The sequence below is a fragment of the Danio rerio genome, chromosome 3, assembly GCF_052040795.2.
Source record: "Danio rerio strain M-AB ecotype USA chromosome 3, GRCz13ab, whole genome shotgun sequence".
Lineage (NCBI taxonomy): Eukaryota > Metazoa > Chordata > Actinopteri > Cypriniformes > Danionidae > Danio > Danio rerio.
In genome coordinates, this window is record NC_141023.1 from 5858119 (window position 1) to 5883188 (window position 25070).

At 40.4% G+C, this 25070-nt stretch overlaps 2 protein-coding genes and 1 long non-coding RNA gene across 5 annotated transcripts in view; 2 read left to right on the forward strand and 1 right to left on the reverse strand.

Annotated features, from left to right (window-relative positions):
- The window catches only part of LOC141381116 (uncharacterized), a 34358-nt gene extending 29615 nt beyond the window's left edge, over window positions 1-4743 (forward strand). Inside the window, exon 4 of the long non-coding RNA XR_015480336.1 lies at window positions 4070-4743. This is a non-coding gene — a long non-coding RNA (uncharacterized LOC141381116). The remainder of the gene's footprint in view (window positions 1-4069) is intronic.
- Window positions 1-10749, reverse strand: part of LOC100333752 (uncharacterized) — a 31974-nt gene extending 21225 nt beyond the window's left edge. For 2 of the 3 annotated variants that reach the window (XR_015480189.1, XM_087243579.1), the window contains exons 1-5: window positions 10174-10749; window positions 7489-7833; window positions 4274-4618; window positions 569-676; window positions 141-221 (exon numbers count right to left, since the gene is read on the reverse strand). Coding sequence is in view for 2 of the 3 variants with exons in the window: in XM_087243579.1 (XP_087099705.1) it covers window positions 141-221; window positions 569-676; window positions 4274-4618; window positions 7489-7833; window positions 10174-10273 (979 nt within the window). In the remaining variant the exon portion in view is untranslated. Of the gene's footprint in view, window positions 1-140; window positions 222-568; window positions 677-4273; window positions 4619-7488; window positions 7834-8120; window positions 8256-10173 lie in introns of those variants that run through there. The other variant, XM_087243580.1, reaches the window with a different exon arrangement.
- fbf1 (Fas binding factor 1) overlaps window positions 10215-25070 on the forward strand; it is a 48463-nt gene continuing 33607 nt past the window's right edge. Inside the window, exons 1-13 of the mRNA XM_087243527.1 lie at window positions 10215-10261; window positions 11757-11784; window positions 15235-15294; window positions 15384-15465; window positions 16767-16827; window positions 17198-17248; window positions 17340-17454; window positions 20325-20405; window positions 20510-20563; window positions 20664-20783; window positions 21169-21301; window positions 22172-22335; window positions 23418-23514. Of these exons, the coding sequence (XP_087099653.1) occupies window positions 15404-15465; window positions 16767-16827; window positions 17198-17248; window positions 17340-17454; window positions 20325-20405; window positions 20510-20563; window positions 20664-20783; window positions 21169-21301; window positions 22172-22335; window positions 23418-23514 (938 nt within the window). The 5' untranslated portion in view covers window positions 10215-10261; window positions 11757-11784; window positions 15235-15294; window positions 15384-15403. The remainder of the gene's footprint in view (window positions 10262-11756; window positions 11785-15234; window positions 15295-15383; window positions 15466-16766; window positions 16828-17197; window positions 17249-17339; window positions 17455-20324; window positions 20406-20509; window positions 20564-20663; window positions 20784-21168; window positions 21302-22171; window positions 22336-23417; window positions 23515-25070) is intronic.

A 25070-nucleotide genomic window follows, 5' to 3' on the forward strand; every position in this document is an offset into this window, starting at 1 on the left:
AACACTGAGGTGATGACAGAAGTCGTGTTTTCATCACCCTTAAAATTAAAAATACGTCTAATTTAAACATCTATTTATTGAACTTGGGGGGTTTTTTTATTAAAAAAAATTAGTAAATTAAAACAAGACTGCATCCTCACCCTCAGACAGACCCCAGAGAATGACAGCAGTAAACATCATGATGTTTGGAAGAAAGATGAGGCACATCTGAAGACACTTGGCTACAGGAAAAAGACAAAATATCAGTTTCTTACTTAAAAAAAAATCATATCTACAAACTGTAAACACTATATTTTTTAACTGTATGTGTTTTAAATTGTAAATTTCATTTCCTTTTTAAATGCACAGTCGTCTGTTTTGGTTGACAATTTAAATTAAGACTCTAAACACTTCATGTTTTCTCGAAAACAGAGGTCAGATCTATTACAGTTATTTACCACACATGTAAATGCTGTTAATAATTTACCAGGTTTTGACTGTAGATTGTACAGTTTTTACCATTACAATCATGGTCATTTTTGCAGTGGATATATGCAATAATAAATAAACATTATCCTCCAGTGATTACCTGTGCAGTTAGATTGTGATCTGCAATAGATGAGAAAGTAGAGCAGCAGAGCAGATCCAGACGCAGCGACACACAGAAACAAGATCAGTGTGTGAAATTCAGACAAACCTGAGAAACAAATTTGTACATACATTAACTATGTTTCCGTCCACCTATAGGATAAACTTTTTATTCGATAAGAAAAGATGCGCATAAACTACGATGGAAACACTTTCACTGGACAAACTCCAGCATGCGCATTACAAAATGTCATGTGATTTTGTTTTGACAGCCATGTCACCCTGCAGCCCAAGACCGGTTACTCACTGAAGCTAAGCAGGGCTGAGCCTGGTCAGTACCTGGATGGGAGACCACTAGGGAACACTAGGTTGCTGTTGGAAGTGGTGTTAGTGAGGCCAGCAGGGGGCGCTCAACCTGTGGTCTGTGTGAGTCCTAATGCCCCAGTAAAAGTGAAGGGGACACTACACTGTCAGTGGGCGCCGTCTTTCGGATGAGACGTTAAACCGAGGTCCTGACTCTCTGTGGTCATTAAAAAAATCCCATGGCACTTCTCGTGAAAGAGCAGGGGTGTATCCCCGGTGTCCTGGCCAAAGTCCCTCTATCGTCCCTTATGATCATGGCCTCCCAATCATCCCCTTCCACCGAATTGGCTCTATCACTGTCCCTCTACTCCACCAATAGATGGTGTGTGGTGAGCGCACTGGCGCCGTTGACCTGTGGCAGCCGTCGCATCATCCAAGTGGATGCTGCACACTGGTGGTGGTGTGGAGAGACCCCCCTCATGATTGTGAAGCGCTTTGGGTGTATGGCCATACACAATAAATGTGCTATATAAATACACATTACATTACATAAGAGAGCATATAATGAAAATGTGTGTGAATGGACAAACCATCAGGCTGAGCACACTGTTAAACAACTGAAATGTTGTATTGGTCATTCTAAAACACCTTACCGTTTAAGTATTAATGTTATTATATTATTAATGACCTCCAGAATCAAGAGCGTCTGTGCTCCGCGTCTCACGCCTTCAAATGCCACCACGCGTTCACTGTGTGTCAGGATTGCCTTCTGAGACACAAGTCATTTATTAGATGAAAAAAAGATTGACGCAGCTTCTCCTACTGCAGCAAATTCAGTTTTTACTGTTGATAATTGGCGCCAGTTAATCAGGAAGTGACTTTTTGTTCACTTTGATACGTTTGATGGAAACAGTGCTTTATTCGCACGTCTTTTATGCGATAATCCAGTTTTGCGCATAAAGTTCATTCGCATTTTTTAGCTATTGTCTAAATCAGCAAAACATAAAATATTTAAGGTCTCTGCACACTGAAGTCCAAAATTTTCATTTGCGTTTTTTTTTTTTTTTTTTTAATATATTTTATATGCGTCACAAAGTAAACAAACCCAGTTTGTTTTTTGTTTTTACGATGGACAAAAGTTTCAGAAGCAGTGTGTCAATACGATAAACACAACCTGAGATTGAATTAATTTTTTTTTAAATTACGAACAATTTCGAATTCAGTGTGCAATAACCTTTAGCCTTATTGGTTTTAAAGTATGTATCAAGGTTTGGAGCAAACTGGGGTTTGTGTGCGAACTGAAGAGTGGGGGTGGGAGGGGTTTGGGGAGTGCGCTAACTGAAGAGCAGGGGGAATGTTGGTTTGGTGCGCAAACTATAAAGCGCGGGGGGCGAAAACTGAAGAGCGGGAGGGGAGGGGGTGGATGTGCAACGCAAACTGACTGAGGAGCAGGGGGAGGGGTTAAATTCCCGAAGTTGGGTCTGAAATACAAGAGACTCCCGGGAAAAACAAGAGTGTTGGCAGCTGTGCTTCAGGGCGAGCTATCAGTCATTTAGAGCTGGGCTATCCATTCCTAATGCCCCATTCACACGGGGCTTCACCGTCAACGCTTGACTGAAGATGTGTCTGAAGTTGGGGCTGAAGCGATCGTCATAGAAGCGTCAGCCAATGAAATTCAGTCAGCAATAGGCCACTGTCTGTGCTGTTGTATTTGCATACAGCGATCTGATTGGCTGACGCTTCCGTCGGCACTTGAAAAATTGAGCTAGTCCCAACTGCTGCAGCGAGCAACGCCTCTGAAGCGGCGCCAATGCAGTTCGGCAATGCCTGCCGTCACCCATTCAAAGTGAATTTGAAAGTGTTGACGCTAACGCCCCGTGAAAATGGGGCGTTAGAGTGGGGCTATCAGTCCTTTAGGGTGGGACTATCTGTCCTTTAGGATTGGACTATCAGTCATTTAGGGTGGGCCTATTAGTGATTTAGGGTGGGCCTATTAGTGATTTAGGATGGGACTATCTGTCCTTTAGGACAGGGCTATCAGTCATTTCGGGCAGGCCTATCAGTGATTTAGGGTGGGACCTTCTGTCATTTAGGGCTGGCCTATTAGTGATTTAGGGTGGCGCTATTCATCCTTTGGGGCGGGGCTAACAATCCTTTAGGGTGGGACTGTCTGGCATTTGGGATGGGGCTATCAGTCATTTAGGGCGGGGCTGTCAGTGCTTCAGGGCGAGCTATTAGTCATTTAGAGCTGCGCTATCCATCTCCTAAGCAGGGCTATCAGTCCTTTTGGATGGATGCTATCAGTCATTCAGGGCTGGGCTATCAGTCCTTTAGGATGAGGCTATAAGTAATTTAGGACGGGCCTATCAGTCATTCAGGGCAGGGCTATCCATCCTTTATGGCCGGGCTATCAGTCTTTTAGGGTGGGACTATCTGTGCTTTAGGACAGGGCTATCGGTCATTTAGGGCAAGCCTATCATTGATTTAGGGTGGGGCTATCCATCCTTTAAGGCGGAGCTATCAGTCCTTTAGTCTGGGACTATCTGTTTTTAAGGGAGGTATCTCTCCCTATCTTTGATTTACGGCGGGTAAATCACTATCAGTGATTTAGGGAATGGCTATCTGTCTTTTATGGCAAGGCTATCAATCATTTAGAGCTCGGCTATCAGTCGTTTAAGACAGGTCTAATTGTGTCTTGTTTCTGCCCTTCTTTCATCCATTTGTCAATCGTACTCCATTTTGTTAGACACTTCCAATGATCCACCCTACATTTTTTCTAGTTTCAGGACTGTTTCAATGGACCCTTTATTTACAAGACTGTTATGATGCGTTTAACAATCATCATAAACTTAAAACCTTGAAAGTTTTTTAAAATTTTGAATTAAAATTTTAAAAAAAAATTTATTGCATGAACATTTATATGCATTTACGAATGTCTTATATCATCTTTGTGTCAAATTGCAAAAAATGAATTACCACTCATGTGAGGTGTTTCTAATGCAGCGTCTATGGGCCTGAGAGTAAATTTGACATTAATTTCTCCTCTGGCTGTGGTTCAGTCAGTCTCACACTATTTTTTTCATTTTCTGTAAATCTTGATAACACCATCATGGCGTGTTTCTTCTATTATTTTAGCAAATAGGGTTGTAAAAAAATCTTTGTTGTACTCTCCCATTCACTGTGCTCTACTTTTACCCAGCTATGACGTCTTCTGCTACTGAGAAACCCGGAAAAGTTAAAAAAGGGTCCATTGGATGCATGTCAGGATATGGGAAAAGGATAATCATAACTTTAAATTCACATAGACTTCAACAACAAGCTTGTGGCCCCCTGCAATACCCTTACAGCCCACTGAGGGTCACAAGCTGAAATTCACTGGTGTAGATGTATAGCGTTGACTTACTGTGTGTTTCTATAATGACAGTGGTGTTTGCTGAAACTCCTCCAGTCTTGACGAGACACATGTAAACTCCTGCGTCTTCAGTTCTGACGCTCCTCAGTCTGACAGAGAAGTTTCCTTTGGGGATTTCAGAGGGGAAAAACACCACGCGCTCTCTGTATCGCTCATCTGCAGGAATCACTGCGCTCTTTTCAAAATGCAGAAGCTGGAGGTCTTCATCTGCTTTCCTCCATGAGACCCGTTCAATCTCTTCAGGAGGGACGTGAGACTTCACAGAGCAGCTGAGAGTGACGTGTCCACCCACAGACACAGAAACTGGACCAGCAGATCCCGACACACTCAAATACTCTGAAAGAAGATTTCAACATTAAAAAATAGGACAACTGAAACTAATATCTTCACAGTATGTTCATAAAGGGCTCTGCAATATGACAATATTGTATGGACAAAATAAAAACTCTATTGTTTCATGTTATGTTCTATTGTTTATTTCGTGGTGTCACAAAACATGCTGTTTATGGTAATACTTTTTCATTATTATATGTGCGCAATATTACACCATTACGAGAACGCAGAGAGAAACATGAATAACTGTTCACTGCGCTTAAGTGTCATGTGATCGGCTTTTGCTGCGCTTGCGTGTCGTGTGATCAGCTGTTTGATGCGTTCGTGTGTCGTGTAATCATCTGTTCAAAGCGCTTGCGTGTCGTGATCAACTGTTTGATACGCTCACGTGTCGTGATCGGCTGTTCATTGTGCTCGCATGCCGTGTGATCGGCTCTTCGATGCACTTGCGTGTGATGTGATCCCTGAGCTTGCGTGTCGTTTGATCAGCTGTTCGATGTGCTCGCGTGTTGTACGATCGGCTGTTTGCTGCGCTTCCGTGTCGTGTGATCGGCTGTTCGCTGTGCTTGCGTGTCGTGTGATTGGCTGTTCGTTGTGCTTGCGTGTTGTGTGATCGGCTGTTCGCTGTGCTTGTGTGTCGTATGATCGGCTGTCTGTTGCGCTCATGTGTCATGTAATTGGCTGTTCGATGCGCTCGTGTCGTGTGATCAGCTGTTCGCTGTGCTCGCATGTCATGTGATCGGCTGTTCGATGTGCTTGTGTGTCATGGGATTGACTGTTCGATACGCTCGCATGTTGTGTGATCGGCTGTTCGCTGTGCTCGCATGTTGTGTGATCGGCTGTTCGCTGCACTAGCATGTTGTGTGATCGGCTGTTCGCTGCACTCGCATGTTGTGTGATCGGCTGTTCGCTGTGCTCGCATGTTGTGTGATCGGCTGTTCGTTGTGCTCGCATGTTGTGTGATCGGTTGTTCGCTGTGCTCGCATGTTGTGTGATCGGCTGTTCGCTGTGCTCGCATGTTGTGTGATCGGCTGTTCGCTGTGCTCGCATGTTGTGTGATCGGCTGTTCGCTGCACTCGCATGTTGTGCGATCGGCTGTTCGCTGTGCTCGCATGTTGTGCGATCGGCTGTTCGCTGTGCTCGCATGTTGTGTGATCGGCTGTTCGATACGCTCGCATGTTGTGTGATCGGCTGTTCGGTGCGCTCGCATGTTGTGTGATCGGCTGTTCGCTGCACTCGCATGTTGTGTGATCGGCTGTTCGCTGTGCTCGCATGTTGTGTGATCGGCTGTTCGCTGTGCTCGCATGTTGTGTGATCGGCTGTTCGATACGCTCGCATGTTGTGTGATCGGCTGTTCGCTGCGCTCGCATGTTGTGCGATCGGCTGTTCGCTGCACTCGCATGTTGTGTGATCGGCTGTTCACTGCACTCGCATGTTGTGTGGTTGGCTGTTCGCTGCACTCGCATTTTGTGTGATCGGCTGTTCGCTGCGCTCGCATGCTGTGAGATCGGCTATTCGTTGTGCTCGGATGTTGTGTGATCGGCTGTTCGCTGTGCTCGCATATTGTGTGATCGTCTTTTTGCTGTGCTCGGATGTTGTGTGATCGGCTGTTCGCTGTGCTCGAATGTTGTGTGATCGGCTGTTCGCTGTGCTCGCATGTTGTGTGATCGGCTGTTCGCTGCGCTCGCATGTTGTGTGATCGGCTGTTCGCTGTGCTCGCATGTTGTGTGATCGGCTGTTCGCTGTGCTCGCATGTTGTGTGATCGGCTGTTCGTTGCGCTCGCATGTTGTGTGATCGGTTGTTCGCTGTGCTCGCATGTTGTGTGATCGGCTGTTCGTTGCGCTCGCATGTTGTGTGATCGGTTGTTCGCTGCGCTCGCATGTTGTGTGATCGGCTGTTCGCTGCGCTCGCATGTTGTGTGATCGGCTGTTCGCTGTGCTCGCATGTTGTTTGATCGGCTGTTCGCTGTGCTCGCATGCTGTGTGATCGGCTGTTCGTTGTGCTCGCATGTTGTGTGATCGGCTGTTCGCTGTGCTCGCATGCTGTGTGATCGGCTGTTCGCTGTGCTCGCATGTTGTTTGATCGGCTGTTCGCTGTGCTCGCATGCTGTGTGATCGGCTGTTCGTTGTGCTCGCATGTTGTGTGATCGGCTGTTTGCTGTGCTCGCATGTTGTGTGATCGGCTGTTCGCTGTGCTCACATGTTGTTTGATCGGCTGTTCGCTGTGCTCGCATGCTGTGTGATCGGCTGTTCGTTGTGCCCGCATGTTGTGTGATCGGCTGTTCGTTGTGCTCGCATGTTGTGTGATCGGCTGTTCGCTGTGCTTGCATGTTGTGTGAACGGCTGTTCGCTGCACATGTGTGTAGTGTTCGGCTGTTTGATACATTCGCGTGTCATGTGATCAGCTGTTCGATGCACTTGCGTGACGTGTGATTGGCTGTTTGTTGCACACATTAGCTGATTGGTTGTGTTAATGTTTCATGTAATTGTCTGTTTGATTCACTTGTGTGTCAAGTGATTGGCTGTTCGCTGCGCTTGCGTGTTGTGTAATCGGCTGTGAGCTATGCTCATGTGTCATGTGATTAGCTATCTGCTGCGCCCGGGTGTCGTGTGATCGGCTGTTCGCTGCGCTCGGGTGTCGTGTGATCAGCTGATCTCTGTGGTCATGTGTCATGTGATTAGCTATCTGCTGCGCCCGGGTGTCATGTGATTAGCTGTTCACTGCACTAGCGTGTCATGCGATTGGCTGTTTGTTGTGCTTGTGTCATGTGATTTGCTGTTTACTGCACTCTTGTGCCATGTTATCGGCTGTTCGCTCTTGTGAAATAACCTACTCAACAACTAAAGAGTGCTACCTATTCAACCATACTCACCAACGGCTTTAATTTCAACCAGAGTTGCACCAGCATCCCGCTGACTGTACACTTTACACCTGTACAGCCCTTTATCATCAGCTCTCAGATCATCCAGACGGAGAGAGTAAACGCCATGCTGAATCTCCTCAGTAATGAAATGAGCTCTTTGATAATAGTCCTGATGCTGTTCCTCTGCTCGACTTTTACCATCAATGATCAGATGAACCAGATTATTTGAGTCTGTTCGTCTCCATTCCACCCTCAAACCCTCCGCTGGTAAAAGTTCAGAAGCAAAACAGGGCAAAACCACTGAAGATCCCAGAGGAGCAACCAGAGGAGCAGAGGAGCCCAGCACAGTGAATCCTACAGTGAAGAAAAAAAATAATTATGAAATAAATATACACATACAGTTGAAGTCAGAATTATTAGCCCTTCTGAATTATTAGCCACCCTTTTGCCTAAATGTCTTGAAATATTTACAAGGTTTTTTTTAGGCAGGACTGCATTGAACAAACTAAGAACTCAATGAATTCATTTAAACTTGGTCTGTTCTTTAAATTTAAAGCATAACATTTCCTCATCTGAAGCAATGAGGAAAAGGCATACATTAAAAACAAAACAAAAATAATAATGAAATGGCATATACATACCGTCAGACACCTCAAGGAGGGCAGAGACATAAATGAATAAAATAAGTTTCATTTTAAAGATTAAACTCAAATTATCTATCAAAGTTGATGAGCGTTGATGTTACATGTTCACATGTTGCTTAACCAGCAGTGAACAGGAGAATGTGTGACATTCAGACTAATGCAGATAAACCAGTTCTATGACCCACTGACAGGAGTATAACACTTTTGTTACATCAGAGCCAAAAAGCTCAGAGAAAGCAAGAAAATGGCTCTAAAATCAGACACTGCCAAATAAAATTAAGTAAAATATTCTCGAAAGGGGGCAACGCAGTGGCACAGTGGGTAGCCCTGTCGACCTCACAGCAAGGTCACTTATTCGACCCTCGGCTGGGTCAGCTGGCATTTCTGGGTAGAATTTGCATGTTTTCCCCGAGTTCGCGTGGGTTTCCTCCGGGAGCTCCAGTTTCCCCCCCACAGTCCAAAGACATGCACTATAGGTAAATTGGGTAGGCTAAATTGTTCATAGTGTATGTGTGTATGAGTGTTTCCTAGTGATGGGTTGCAGCTGTGAAGGCATACGCTGCGTAAAACAACAGTAAGCTGGTGGGTTATACCGCTGTGGTGATCCCAAGCTTAATAATGTGACTGAGCCGAAAAGAAAATGAATAAATGAATGAATGAATGAATGAATGTATGTATAAATCTGTTACAAACGGGTTGTTTTTTGTTTTTGTTCCAGTCACATACATTAAATGTTTAAATATCAATTACATATGGAACTGCTTATGGTATTTCACCATCTGTACACCAATACAAGTAGTGAATGTGCGTGTCTGTGGGTAAGGCTGTGTCGGTATGATGATGTGAGCTGGTGTGGCTACAAAACCAGGGCTAATTTTTTTTTTCCCCAGTCCACCCCTGGAAAGACAGATAGATAGACATACACACGCACACACAAACAGAGAGTGCGAAAATCAGTACATTTAAAACACCATTTAAATCCAATGATGACAATCTGACAAGTGTCTTTCACATGCAAGTAATATAAAATGTTCATTTCTTTGGGGAGTTTGTTATTTGAGATGTAGAACGCATAGAAAGTGGCTACATAGAGAGAGACTGCAGCGCTGCTGAAGATTGTGGGTGTTTACATCGGTGTGACTGATAAATATAAATTTGTAGCTAAGTTGTTAGCGGTGCCAAACAGCATTTCCTGCTGTTTACACCGTTATTTACATCCTCGCTACAACATATTCCTAGCATTACTAGACACAGTGCATGTATTAGATCAATTCTAACAAATAAAACACTTACAGGTTGTGGCTCACAGTCCAAAGCTTTTGCTATTATGGTTAAAGGAGTTTTCAGCCGAGTCCAGCACTGAACAGAGATTCTGGAAGCTGTCCTTTGTCAAATGCTAGCGCTATATCTTTATTATAATTCTTTGGAACATAATTAAAATTAAACTGTAAGCACTTCTTTCTTTGTGTCGTGTCCTTTGGAAGCTCAAATACAGAAACAGAAGAAGCTCTGTGGAAATAGCAGCGTTTGGACGCCATTTTTGCTTCCTCTGCTGTAACATTACAGCACCTCAGGCCTCACCCCTTCGCTGCGCAGGGAGTATGCGCGTGGTAAATTTGCGCAGCCTGAAGCGTTTGTGATCTCACTAGCCCGGATGTTGTATTATTATTATTATTTATTTTTTTTTTTTGTAGTCCCTAAACTTCATTCACTGTAGGCCTTGCTTAAGCTAACTCTGTAAAAGCCACTGTCTCCATTTGCATTAAATTTTGAGTGTCTTACATTCAGAGATGTTGTTTATGTTCACACAGATGCGTTACACATCAACTAAAGTTTAAAATATAGACTCATACAAGCACACAAATAAACAGGCACATAAATACTGTACACAAACCCGCACAATCACCCACAGACATGCATACACAAAACACAGATAAAACAAAAAAACATTTGTTATACTAAAGCATTAAACAAAGAAATAAATGAAAAAAAAAAACGATTCCATTCCCCTGAAAAGAAACTGAAGCCGTAAATCACTGGACTACATTACCCATGATGCTCTGTTGTAAACAGGAAGTACATGAAGGAGGCACACGGTTTTCAAACCGGTGGAGGACAAAGTGATTCATAAACAGCTCGTACAAAATCATGCTTATTCGTAAACTATAACAGCTTATGTATTTGTGTGGACTAAGTTAAAGTGTCGCTTAACTTTAATGTATTAGACTCGGACTAACAGATTCATCAACGCTCTTTTGGTCTTATCAGAACACAAACACACACAGGATTTAATGTGCGTCTGAATCCACACTATCAAAACAAGCAAAAGAATCTGAAGATCTCCGGAGAAAATTAAGATTTACTTGATTAATTAACGATCAGCTGATGCGTCGAGGAAAAGCGGTGCTGGTTTCCAGTGGTAACGGGCACGCGCACAGATTTCACCACAAACACACGACCCTCCAGCAGGCGATCAGATATGGTAAAAACAGGCAGTTTTCCTAATAAAAACACTTTAAATGTGTATTTATTCACTCACAACTATCTAAATTAAAGTAATTAAACATAGTTCTGTACTATGAATGGAACACAAAGTCTCACTAGTGGCTAACGGAGTAGTAACAGATGTTATTGACAGTAATAACACATAAGTAATTATCTATACAGCCTCGTAACAAACATGTTGCTGTTTAGTTTGTAAGGTTACAGTAAAATGTATACTTTGTTTAAAATTGTCATTTATGTATGGTATAACGCTTTCATATTAGTAGTATAAAAGTGTAACGTTATAGTGCTAACGTTACAATTAAGAGCTAATCTTTTATACCCATTGATATATAGAAGAAACATTCATATTCGCTTTATTTCTAGATACATTATCCAGACAGATGTCAATTGAAATGAGTTGTAGTATTTTGAGTTTGTTGTCATAGCAGTTTTATTGGCTATGTTATATGACGTAATATCGTTAATAACAATGTAATATCACAAATTTTGTCCATACTCAATATGTTTAATATGCAAAAACTAACAAAGATCGAATGGTTAACAACAAAGTTACAAATGTATAAAAAATGTATTAAATTTTTTAACTTTCTCTAAAAAATGTATTTAACCCTATAGAGCCGCACGTATCATATTTGAAACACAGGTTTCTAAGACCTATATTAACCTGATCAATACTTTGTTTAAAAACCTGTTATATATGATTTGATAAAAGGTAACAGGTAAAAACAAAGTGGAAAAACTGCCTAAAAGGTTTTCTGTTGTCAAAATGTCAAGGGCAAAATATTTTTTTGTCATTAAAATTAAAATAAACACCTGATGTATCAAATGTGTATCTCAGAATATATATATGGCAATTTGCTACATGGTTTAATAAACATCTAATTTCCAAAAAAGTTGAATTTTATTTTGGCACTTATAGGGTTAAAAAAACACTCAGGGTCTTTCCAAAGGCTTTAAAAGTTTCAAACAATAAGATAATATATTATGGTGTAATATATTGCATTAAAAATAACAGTTACACATCATTGTGGTATTTAAGCAGTTTTAATCAAAATTCTGTTACTGTTAAAGCAAAAAAAAAATGCTGATATTTAAATGTAATTGTGTCATCTTTGTCTTTTGCAGTCTTTAAAACAGAAGAAGGGGCTCAGGAGTGAGTTTTTTCTTTTTTTTTTCTTCTTTTATCTCTCTATGTTGTGTTTGATTACTGTATCATTCAACCACAAATCAGAAAAGGTTGGGACAGTAAGGTAAACACAAATATAAAAAGGAAGTAATGATTTCTAAACTAACTTTGACTTGTATTTCATTGCAGACAATACAACAAACATTATTTAATGTGTTTCTCATAATTGATTTATTAAAAAAAAAAAAAAACACACATATACCAATTCTGGCTCTTGCAACACATTTCAAAAAGCTCATGACATGAATCCATGTCTATAGACCTTTTTCTTGGAACGCAAAATTACCCATGATGCTTTGCGTGTATGCGCAAAGAGAATGCGAAGAACTTCCGGTCGGCAACTGATGCGTGTAAACAGTCACATTTGGACAGCTTTGAAACGATAGTTTTAATCTATTTTACCTGCTTTTATCCTCTTTGAACTAATACTGTTGTCCATCAGCAGCATCTCCTGGACTGATCATTTAAAGAAATGCGATCTAATAGGATGGAAAACAGCTGCTGTGAGGCGTTTTCCCCTCGTTGTCAGACGGCATCTTCTGCAGTTTAAATGAAGCCTCGTCATCGCTAAAGTCAACATTTTCTCTTTATTTCAAATATATAACCAGCCCAAACAAATGTAGTTCACCAAAATGTTTGACACACACACGAAAATATAGGCTAGTGTCATTTCAAAATGACAGAAAAACACAAACCGTGGTAAAAACAACACATGAAATAAAACACAGACGGCTCGCGATTAGAATGAACAGCTAATCAGCAGCAGAGGATCAATAACAGACTTTTAATGCTCATTTTTGTAAATTGCACGACTTTCATACCTGTTAAGTTTCATGCCAGTACTCTGGTTTTCTCTCTCTCTCTCTCTCTCTCTCTGCGCTGAGCTAACAGCTGACAGGCCGGGAACGCACACACACACTATTTCTGACGGCAAACACGTGAACTACAGTAGGAAAACGTTTTTCTCGTATTTCTTGAACCACATGTGACAGATTATAACGGCTTTAACACACACATTTCTAAGTTGTGTGTCACAAAACACTCTGTTATCCATTAAAAACGTTATTGAAACCCATTTTCGGAGCTCAAATTACCAGTTGTAAACACTGTAAACGGAAGTTTTTCGCATTCTACCGGAAAACGCTGGTCGCTATGGCGCCCTCCATGCAGCAGCCATGAAAAAGGTCTATAGTGAAGTAAATTTCATTTGCGAATTAAGTGAATTTGACACATGAATGAGGCAAGTAAACTTAAAATGTTCAGTGTCTAATTACACATGAACATCGCGATTTATAATGTGGGCAAGAGTACAGTGTCCACATTGTTGCATTTTGTGCTTCAAAATGCACCACAGATTCTCTATTGGAGACAGGTTGGGACTGCAGGCAGACCAGTCAAGTACCTGTATCCTCGTCCTCCGCAGTCAGGACTTTGTAATGTGTGCAGAATGTGGTTCTGCACTGTCTTGTTAAAACATGCATGGGCGTGACACAAACACATACCATGACAGACCCTGGTTTTTAAACTTTGCTGGTAACAGTCTGGATGATCCTTTTGGTACGCAGCACACGGTGTCCATTTCTCCCAGAAATTACCAGAAATACTGATTCATCTGACCACAGTACACATTTCTACTGTGTGATGGTCCATCCCAGGTGCCTCTGAGCCCAAAGAAGTCGGTAACGCCTCTGGACACTGTTAACATAGGGCTTCCTTTTGGCACAGTACAGTTTTCACTGGCATTTGTTGATGTAACTACGCATTGTGGTAGTTGACAGGTTTGCCGCAGTAGTCCTGAGCCTATGTGGTGATTTGCCTATAGATGAATGAGGTTTCTTGATGTAGCGCCGCCTGAGGGAACGGAGATCACGGTTGTTCCACATAGGCTTGCGCTCTTGTCCTTTACACACTGAAATTCCTCCAGATTCCTTGAATCTTTTAATGATGTTCTGCACTGTTGAAGGTGACACATCCAAATGTCTTCGTTTCTTTCTTTGATGAACATTGTTTTTAAACATTTCAATCATTTTCTCATGTACTTTTTGGCAAACTGGCGATCCTTGGCCCATCTTTGCTCCTAAAGGACTAGACCTTGAATGCTGCTTTTGTACCAAATCATAATTACAATCACCTGTTGACATCACCTGTTTCAAATCACATCATTATTTCACCAGTTTACTGCCCTAAACTGCTCCTGTAACATCTGTTTTTGAATGTGTTGCAGGTCTGAATGACAGGAAATGATGTATATTTACAGTATATATATATATATATATATATATATATATATATATATATATATATATATATATATATATATATATATATATATGTGTGTGCAAAAAAAAAAAATATATATATATATATATATATATATATGTGCAAAATAATAATTATATATATATATATAGTGATTTCCAGATTTACTTTCACTTGTGTTTCAGTGCAGACAATATAAACACAGAATATTATATATATATATATATGCAAAAAAATATATATACACACACACACACACACACACACACACACACACACACACACACACATATATATATATATATATATATATATATATATTTACATTTACATTTACATTTAGTCATTTAGCAGACGCTTTTATCCAAAGCGACTTACAAATGAGGACAAGGAAGCAATTTACACAACCAAGAGCAACAATGAATAAGTACTAAAGGCAAGTTTCAGGTCTGTAAAGTCTAAGAAGGGAAGTGTTAGTAGTTTTTTTTTTTTTTTTTTGTACAATTAGTGTGATATTCAAAGAGGCAATTGCAGCTTAGGAAGTGAAGTGGAGACTAAATAGTTGAGTTTTTAGTCGTTTCTTGAAAATAGCGAGTGACTCTGCTGTTCTGATGCAGTTAGGGAGTTCATTCCACCAACTGGGCAGATTGAGCGTGAGCGTTCGCGAAAGTGATTTTTTCCCTCTTTGGGATGGAACCACGAGGCGACGTTCATTCACAGAACGCAAGTTTCTGGAGGGCACATACATCTGCAGAAGTGAGTGCAGATAAGAAGGTGCTAGGCCAGAAGTCACTTTGTAGGCAAACATCAGAGTTTTGAATTTGATGCGAGCAGCAACTGGCAGCCAGTGCAAACGGACTAGCAGTGGAGTGACATGTGCTCGTTTAGGTTCATTGAAGACAACTCGTGCTGCTGCATTCTGGAGCAGTTGAAGAGGCTTGATAGAGTTAGCTGGAAGCCCAGCTAGTAGAGAGTTGCAGTAATCCAGTTTATATATATATATATATATTTGTGAAATATTCTGTGTTTATATTGTCTGCATTGAAACACAAGTGAAAGTAAATCTGGAAATCACTACTTTTTCATTTGTGTTTTTCATACTGTCTCAACTGTTTCTGATCTGGGGTTGTATTATAAGTGTGTATGTTTTCCTCTCAGGCTCTATAGATGATGTGTTGGGAGATCTGCTCGGTGATGATGATGATGGTGGTGATAAAGGTATCGTCTAATGATGAATGATGTCAGTGTTGTCATGGAAGTGAGTGTGTTTCACCTGTTTTTAATGGTGATGGTCTTACACTCCACAGGTCCAGTGAAGGTGCGGTCGATGACATCATCATCTGTGTCCAGCAGACCTGCAGCCGGACTCATGTCACAAAGCGGGAAGAGGTGACGGCGCACGCACACGCGCACAAACACAAACACACACACACACACATATATAGAGAACTGAAAGATAGAACATCTCACACCACACACACACACACAAACAAACACACACACACACACACACACACACACACACACACACACACACACACACACACACACACACACACACACACACACACACACAAACACACACAAACACACACACACACCCACACACAGAGAGAGAGAGAGAACTCAAAGATAGAACATCTCACACCACACACACACAAACACACACACACACACACACACACACACACACACACACACACACACACACACACACACAGAGAGAGCTCAAAGATAGAACATCTCACACCACACACACACAAACAAGCACACACACACACACACACTCTCTCTCTCACCAGACAGATACAAATACAACCAAACACATACACAGAAGGATAGACACAGAACACACTTACACCAGACAGATACACACATACAAACACACACACACACACACACCATATACACAGACGGACACACAAAGAAAACACAACACACTCTCACCACATACACAGATACAAATACACACTCACACCAGACACGCATACAAGGATGCATACACACACCACATACACAAATACAACAGACACACACACACACACACACACAACACGAAACAAATTAACATATAGTCACACAAATAAGTATACACAAATCACACACACAAAAACACACCAGACACACACAAAATTAAATACACAAACATGCCCATGCACACACAAACAAATACAATAACACATACACAAAAACAAACATGCACAAACACACAAAACACCAAACAAACAACCACATGGCCACACAAACACACTACATTATACCCACATGCACGACACAGACACACACATACACACAAAAACAAACACACACACACACTCACACACACGCACCACACTCATGCTCACACACAAAAGCAGACACAAACGAAACACATATAAAGACACGCAGCACACACAAATCAAGTCCAGAATACACAATGCACACGCAACACACATACACTCAAATGCATGGTGTGTCCCACAAACACACAGACACACAAACACACACACACAAACACACACACACACACACACACACACACACACACACACACACACACACACACACACACACACACACACAGTATCTGCACATGTAGAATATCATCTAACATAAAGGTCTGCTGAAGGTGTTTGTGTGTGTGTGTGTGTGTGTGTGTGTGTGTGTGTGTGTGCGTGTGTGTGTGTGTGTGTGTGTGCGTGTGTGTTCAGGTCTCTGCTGGACGATGATTTCTTCAGTAAACTGGCAGAAGAGGCGGAGAAAGATGATGAGGTCAGGCTACGCAATTTACTACATTACACTGATGTATTACATATTTTAATAATGTTTATGTTTTTCTTTTGACTTTTGTAATGATTAAATATTTTATTTAGTCCTTATTGTAATTTCAGTTTAAATTTACTTGAATAAAATGTGATGTCTCAGCTCAAATTTAAATATCTGAAGGTAAAATGTAGACTTTTTTAAATTTCAGGTAATATCCATTTTAAACTGATGATATCATAACTGGGAAGTTATTTATTTATAATTAACTTGTGTAACTCATTTTCATTTTTATTAAATTAACCTTGAGTCTACTAAACTGGAAACAAAGCATCTAAACTAGTATTTACTCTCTTATGAAATCTGTTATGTCTCTCAGGGCTCGGAGGTCTCTGAGGCTGACCCCGCCGCTCTGCTGGACAGCATGAAGGTGAAGCAACAGCCTGCTGCTTTCTGATTGGCTGAAATAAGAGCTTAGTTTGACATAAAAGCTATGACATCATTGACTTTGCTTACTTCAGGACATAGATGACATGGACGCGGATCTCTTCGGCTCCAAGAAGAAGAAGAAGAAGCCCAGTTCAGCTCCTCCTCAGAGGAAAGCTGCAAACCCAGGAGATAACACCAAAAGCAGAGGTACATTTCTGAAGATTGAGACTTTAAAAAAAAATGACAATTAATTAATGAATCATTGAGATGTGATACCTCTTTAAACAGGGAGTCCTGCTGTTTATAAAGTCACTTATATTCTCAGAAATAAAAGTACTAAATCTGTCACTGGGGTGGTCCCTTTTCCAAAAGTACATTTGTTTCTAGCAGGTCCGTAAACGCACATATCAATACCTTAAAAGTACAAATGTGTATCTCACAGTACCTTAAAGGTACAGAAGTCTACTCTAAAGGTACTAATTGAATCTTTTGAAAAGGTTCTGCATTTTAATAAATAAAGGTTTTAGTTTAGGATTAGTTTAGATTTAGTTTTGACTAAATTAAAATGTCCTTAAAGTGGTTATGAGTCTTTAAAATGTTTGGAAAGTGTCTTAAAAGGTATTGAATTTAACTCTTTGTTTCCTGTACACTACCTGACAAAAGTCTTGTCGGCGATCCCAGTAGTAGAAGCAACAAATATTAACTTGACTTCTAGTTGATCATCTGAAAAAGTGGCAGAAGGTCGATTTTCCCCATGAATCATCTGTTGAACTGCATCCTAATCTTCACTAATACTGCAGAAGACCTACTGGAACCCGATTCTCACAGAAATCAGTCAAGTTTGGTTAAGGAGAAGTCATGGTTTGGGGTTACATTCAGTATGGGGGCGTGCGAGAGATCTGCAGAGTGGATGATCAACATCAACAGCCTGAGGTATCAAGTCATTTGTGCTGCCCATTACATTAAGAGAGGGCAGGTTCTTCAGGTTCTCATTCTCATACTTCAGCCTCCACATCAAAGCTCCTGAAAGCCTAGAAGGTCAAGGTGCTCCAGGATTGGCCAGTCCAGTCACCTGACATTAACATTATTGAGCATGTCTGGGGTAAGATGAAGGAGGAGGCATTGAAGATGAATCCAGAGAATCGTGATGAACTCTGGGAGTCCTGCAGGAACGCTTTCTTTGCCATTCCAGATGACTTTATTAATGATTTGAGTCATGTCAGAGATGTATGGATGCAGTCCTCCAAGCTCATGATGGAGTCAGACACAATATTCATTGTTTCCACTGCAGCAGGACTTTATATTCTATACTGGACATTATATCTGTTCAGTGACGAGACTTTTGTCTGAGCAAAAGTCAGACCTTGCTGTCCTAATGAAATCATTCAAAATGAAGATCATATTTTATTTTAGTAAAATAAGTGTAATCTAGAGGCCTTTGCCTTTAATATAAGCCACTTCTGATAGCAAATGATCAATTAGAAGTCAAGATATTATTTGCTGTTCATAAAACTTGGATAAGCGTCAAGACTTTTGTCAGGTAGTGGATATATTCTGTATTTTAAACCGTAACAATATGTCAGTATTACTGGGTAGAGTCTAGATAGGATACAGCTGTGGATACACACATCAACACAGCATCATTTTTGTGACAACAATATATAATTACTGCATAACAATAATTAATATTTTTACAGTACTGTGACAGTTATGTTTAGGGTTGGGGTAGAGGTTAAAAAATACAATTAATGGGAAATTTAATAATTATCTTTCAGCCGCAACTGTATCTGGTCTTGCAACAACAGTATTACTGTCCAAATCCTAAATAAAGATGGTGGAATTGCATTGCACAAAAGTGCACAAAACACTTTACGATGTTTTCATTAAAGCACTGGTCAGTTTCTCTGCTTGTCGATCCCATTTTGGACTGCGACAATAAGACTGAAGAGACAAACAGAAATATTTAATCCGACATTTCTTTTGAGGACTTAATTTGAAGTTGGATAAAGGAAATCAATTGCAATATAGCAGAATATTTAAAAGTTGCAAATAATATTGTATTAATATTGTGTATTGTACAAGTATAACACAGGTATCGTGATCATATCGTATCTTGGGGACTCTTGTGATTCCCACCCCTAATATTTTCCAGCCTAGTATCATCCAGCACTCCTTTTTTTAATCCTATTGATCTTATTCTAAAATGCGAAAGTGAGCCCGTTTTCGCGATTGTTTTAGAACTTCAGATTCAAACGACAGAAAACGGTCAAACTACTTGCTCTACAAACAAATGTTTGCATGACTATACAGACCAAGTAGAATAATATAATAAGAAAATATCAGTTTGACAGCGAAACGAGCAGTTTTTAATGTCTAACAATGAATTGAAGTGAATGAGACCGAAAGTCTCGATCCAAAAAGATTAAAATGGCTGCACCCGTTCATCAGCGAAGAATGAGGTGAACAGCCTCCTTTCCACTGCAAATGACAAGCGAAAGACCGGAAGTCATTCATTTCCAAAGGAGAGTAGTGCGGGAGCTGCGTGGAGTTATGATCATCTCCGTATGCGGAAAATTCAGATCCAAATTGAGCTGCGGATCCGTTGAAATATTTGAACTCCTGCGACTAGATGGTATGCGCCTGCGGATATGATGTATTCCAGTGTTGTACAAGCAGGTCCGTGTGCGCGAGGTGAGAAATAGGATTTGTTTTGGTTATTTTTTGAATTAGAAAAAGTCTATATTAACAAAAAACATTTCTATTCATAAATGTAAGTAATAAAGTACTAAAAATATAATTTTTTTACATTATCTCCACATTCCTCCAATATTTTAAGCGGTCTATGAGTTTTTAGTATTCATTCATTCATTCAACCACTGTGAACGCACAGAGAATGTAGGCTCTTGCTTTTGCACTCCTTTATTTCGGACACTGCGAGAACAGCTTCTCTCCCACGGTGCACGTCAGAATTGAAAATTCTGCCTGACTGCCACAAGGGGGCGTATTCCGACAGTCATGTCCAAATGTCGTGTGCAGTGGCAAGGCAGCTTATGTCTTTTTTTTGTGTGTGTGTACAGAAGAGATGGTCACTGAGGAGAAAAAGCCCAGTTCTGCTCCGGCGTCCACAGCGAGAACGTACAAGAAGTTCAGCTTTCTGGGTACGTTTTTTTTAAGAACCACAGCTTCTCCTGACAGCGTTTAATGTCTTCACAAAGGTTTTAAGGACTTTATCTGCTCTATTTTTATGCTGCATATGGTTCAGATGATGAAGGTGGAGGTGTTGATCCTCCTCCTCATCGCCATGATGATGATGAAGGTATCACAACAGGCGAGCAGAGCTTTTAGCAAAAACCCAACGAGAAAACCATCAAATAAAACTGAAGTTGAGCATGACGGCTGTTCTTCATGTTTCACAGATAACATAGACGATTCATTAGATGATTTATTGGATGATCTGGAAGACAAGCAGAAGATGGGGAAGAAAACCGAGCCACCGTCCTCTTCTTCACCAGTCGTTCCTCAGAAAACAGAGACAGGTGAGAGCGGTAAAGCATTAAGAACGATAACTATAAACATAACAATAAATATATTTACATTCACACTGATGAATGATGACGAAGTGTTCATGCATTTCTTTTTGCGTTATACCCTTGTGACCAGCAGATGTCCTCAGTGTGCAGCGTTTCTAGCACATTTGACCAGTGAATCCAGCTCGTGTAATCTATAATCAAACAGCGAATTTAGCAATCGCAGTCAGTTTCGAAACAATATCATTTCTCTACATTTTTATTGTTGTAGACGTGTACTCTGCTGCTGTTTTACGTCCAGAACGACTCTTCATGTCGAGCTTTATTCCGGTACATGTGTGGAGATACGAATGTAGGAGACGGTAAAGCTCATTTTTGATGTCTGTTTTAACAGCTTCTCCAGCAGCTACTGTGAAGAAGAAAGACGATCTGATGTTTGATGATGATGGAGATGATCTGATGGATGCGCTGGGCTTTGGAGAATCACAAAAAACGCATGGAAACGGAGCGACACAGAAGAAGGACAGGTAGGCCTAGATATTATGGTGACAGGTGTCTTTTCAAACTAGTTTTCTATTGGCAGAGAGTGTTTTTACTGCCTGCTGCGCCTCACATTTTTGCAGGAGCTCCGATCATAAATTTGGGGAAATAAGTAGTGAAGAATTAGTTATCTGTAATCACATAATAAATAATAATAACAAAACAAAGAATACATTTTATACGGGCAGCTTAGGCGCCTCTCATATGGAGAATGAAGTCACATGCATTGCTCAGGTGTGAGTTTCTCACAGACTTCAACAGACTGTCAAAGTCTTGACGCTTCTGTGGGTCTCGTCTATCAGATCTGAGCTTTATTTAATATTTTCTATTGGATTCGGGTCAGGTGATTGGCTGGGCCATTCTACAGCTTGATTTACTTTCTCTGAAAGCATCTGCGAGTCTCCTTGGCTGTGTTTCGGATCATTGTCTGGCTGAAATGTCCACCCTGGTTTCATCTTCAGTGTAGATGTTGGACTGAAGCAGCTGATATTCATTTACACTGAGGAAGGGCAGAGGCTTGCTGAAGAACTACTGAGAGATTTCAGCTGCTGTCTGGGCTTTCACTGCCTTTCTACACCTCCCTTTCTTCATGTGTTCAATACTTTCCCCTGCATCATTTCATGTTTTCATGTACACAGAACTTTATTTGTAATCTAACTAGTTTAGTTCTCTTTGCATATATAGATTGCTTTGGTTATTACCAACATCTGGGGATAATTTCAAGTCAACAGCACCTTAAAAAATACATTTTCTAAGAAAAATGGTGACATGTTCAATACTTATTTCCCTCACTGCATGTCAAGCGTTTTCTCATTTTTAAGTGACACTGAAGTTTCTGTGATTTCTGCATCTTTTAGTTTAACTGATCGCCCCCCGAGAGCTCGCACACGTCTGGATGAGCTCTTAGGCCGTGGGACGTCCCCTCGCCTGCTGGAGAGACCAGCAACCGGAGAGAAAAAAGACACGAAACTGACAGAGAAAGAGACAGAGAAACCACCAGAGAAAAACTCAGCGGGGAAAGGTGAAAATCTCAACTAATGCAGACTAAAGCAGATTGCTATGAAAAGCTTTAGAAAGATTCAACTCAAGTTTATTTGCACAGCGCTGTTCACAATAATTACAGTTTCAAAGCAGCTTCACAAAAGGTGCACGTTACTGCATTACAATCAAATTCAGATAAGTTCAGGTTATTAGTTACCATAACCTTATTAGTCATTAATAACTAGCAAATTAAACAGTAGCTAATAGCTTTTAACAGTTAAAATATCATATATAAACATAGTTAACCTGCAGTTATATAGTATATAGGTGATGTCTGTGTGTACATGTTTAACTTCACGCTTGTTTTGCCAACACAACGTGGCGTCTCTGCCGTCTAAACACTGTGACAGTAATGAATATTAATGAAGTTGCTCATTAGAGCGCGCTGATTGGTTTGAACCAAGCCTTACTCATGCATTAATGCATCACACTGTAAGACGTAATAAGACACACTCTGGCACAGACGCCCAGTCTGCATGCTGGAATACACGCTATTATGTCATGACCGTGACGCAGCTTCAAAAATTAGTTTCAAACCGGAAGTACGAATTTGCTTGAAATAACGCAAAAACAACCAATTTACACTTTTTAGTGAAATATAGGTGTCCTAATAGTGTTTTTAGCAGTGTGGGACACATATACGACTGTCAACAGCTCACAACATGTGTTTTGGTGTTTCGTGACCCTTAAAGAAATGCTCAGCTGAGATTTCTGAGATGGTTAGAGGGAAAACGCATCTTTTAACATGAGGGATGATGCCTTAGCGAACGTTTTGCTAACTGCAACAAAACAGACATGAATTATATTTCAAAAATTATTTGAATCGTACTTATTAAGTTAGGAGATTATATGTGAAAGGCATTTGAGTGCTTAGAGATGACCTATAGTAATATATAGTTCATATCTCAGCTAAAGGCAGTAGCACAAACACTAGAACTTATGGAAATGCAGAAACTGAACAACAGTAAATGCAATGCAAGTCACTTTGGACAAAAATCCAGTGAATGAAAGTAATGTTAGACCTTGATTTGAGTGATTAACTGGTGGTCCTGCTGTCTGTAGGCTCTGTGATGGACGAGGAGGACTTCACATTCGGCTCTTATCAGCCCACGATGGGCTCGACTCCAGAGGGCCGTCAGTCCCGCAGACAGTCTGTCAGGTCAGATATTACACACACAATAACATATCAGAGTCTTATTTACAGCTTTTAAAAGTCTAAACACTACTTAATTAACATTATAAGAAATGGCTTGTTAATAATTAACATTGTGAACACTCTGCTTTTTGATGTTGTTGTTGTTTTTGTCATTCAAGTATTGTTTTAGTTTGAATCTGTCATTTTATTGGTATGACTTTTAACATCTGGCTAAGGTAACACCAATGAAAACTAGTGTTTGGGCTAATTTGGGTACATTTACGTTTTAGGATACAAGTGTCAAATCCAGTTCCTGGAGGACCGCAGCTCTGCACAGTTTAGTTCCAACCCTGCTTCAACACACTTACCTGTAAGTTTTAATCAAAACTAAAGGACTCAATTAGTTTGATCAGGTTTGTTTAATTAGGGTTGGAACTAAACCGTGCAGAGCTGCGGCCCCCCCAGGAACTAGATTTGACACTTGTGTTCTAGGGGTTGGTTAATGTACAGATTGTACACTGTCGCTTGTTGTGAAATAAATAAACTGACTTAACTAACACACTCCTGCAAACAATAGTATTACAGTATATTTACTCCAGTTCCGACTATTAACACAACACAACAAGGTGTGCATGAGTGTATACAATAATGAAAATTCATTGAAATAATAAAAACGAAATGATATCGGCAGATTTTACCAACAATATGGTATTAACTATTTTAAACTTTGTGAAAAGTGTAATAAATAGATTTAAGAGCATGAGAATACTTCACAATGTACATGGTAGAACATATTTTTGTAAAAGTATTCTTAAAATATTCTCTTTATTTGCATATATCAACAAAATACAACATAAAAAAATATCAATCGCTTTAAATTATGAACATTAAAGGGCACCTAAGATGAAAATCATCTTTAGAAAGGTGTTTGGACAGAACCGTGTGTAGGTATAGTGTGTCCACTCTCATACTGAGGAGTGCGGTTTCCCCACCCACAGAGTTGATTGACAGCCCTGTAATAACATGTCTTCGTATTAACACATATAATCATATCAACAAGACAGGACGTGTGCAAAAGCAACCGGGATTAAAAGATCTGTTCAGCGCTCTGTGATCACCAATCATCTAATCAAGAGTGAGTTTTACATGTATAAAACCTTTTTTACAGTGATTTACTTCAGCTTTAATTCACCACAGCCGTATGTTAGTACAGTTATAAAAGATGACGCTTCAATCCCGGTTTGTAGACGTTAAATCACGTTTATTTTGTACATTAACAAAACGGAAGTCCATACAGCAGTGGATATTAATATGTATCCTGTAACATTTACCATGCAAAAACAGTGCAGAGTTAAACATGCGCGCTGTGTGTGTGCGTGAGCTTTGTAATGACGTTGTGTGTGACTCATTGAAAGGCTTGAATTAACTCTACAACAAATACATCAAATAATCATTGGGAAAGTTCTTACTGTAGTGTTTCATACAAACGTTACGCGAGATCTGCTTCCATTATGTCTGTCACTGAGCTGTTTATCTGACGCAGCCGAGGTGGAGATTGTTGCACACTCTGACAGGCACAT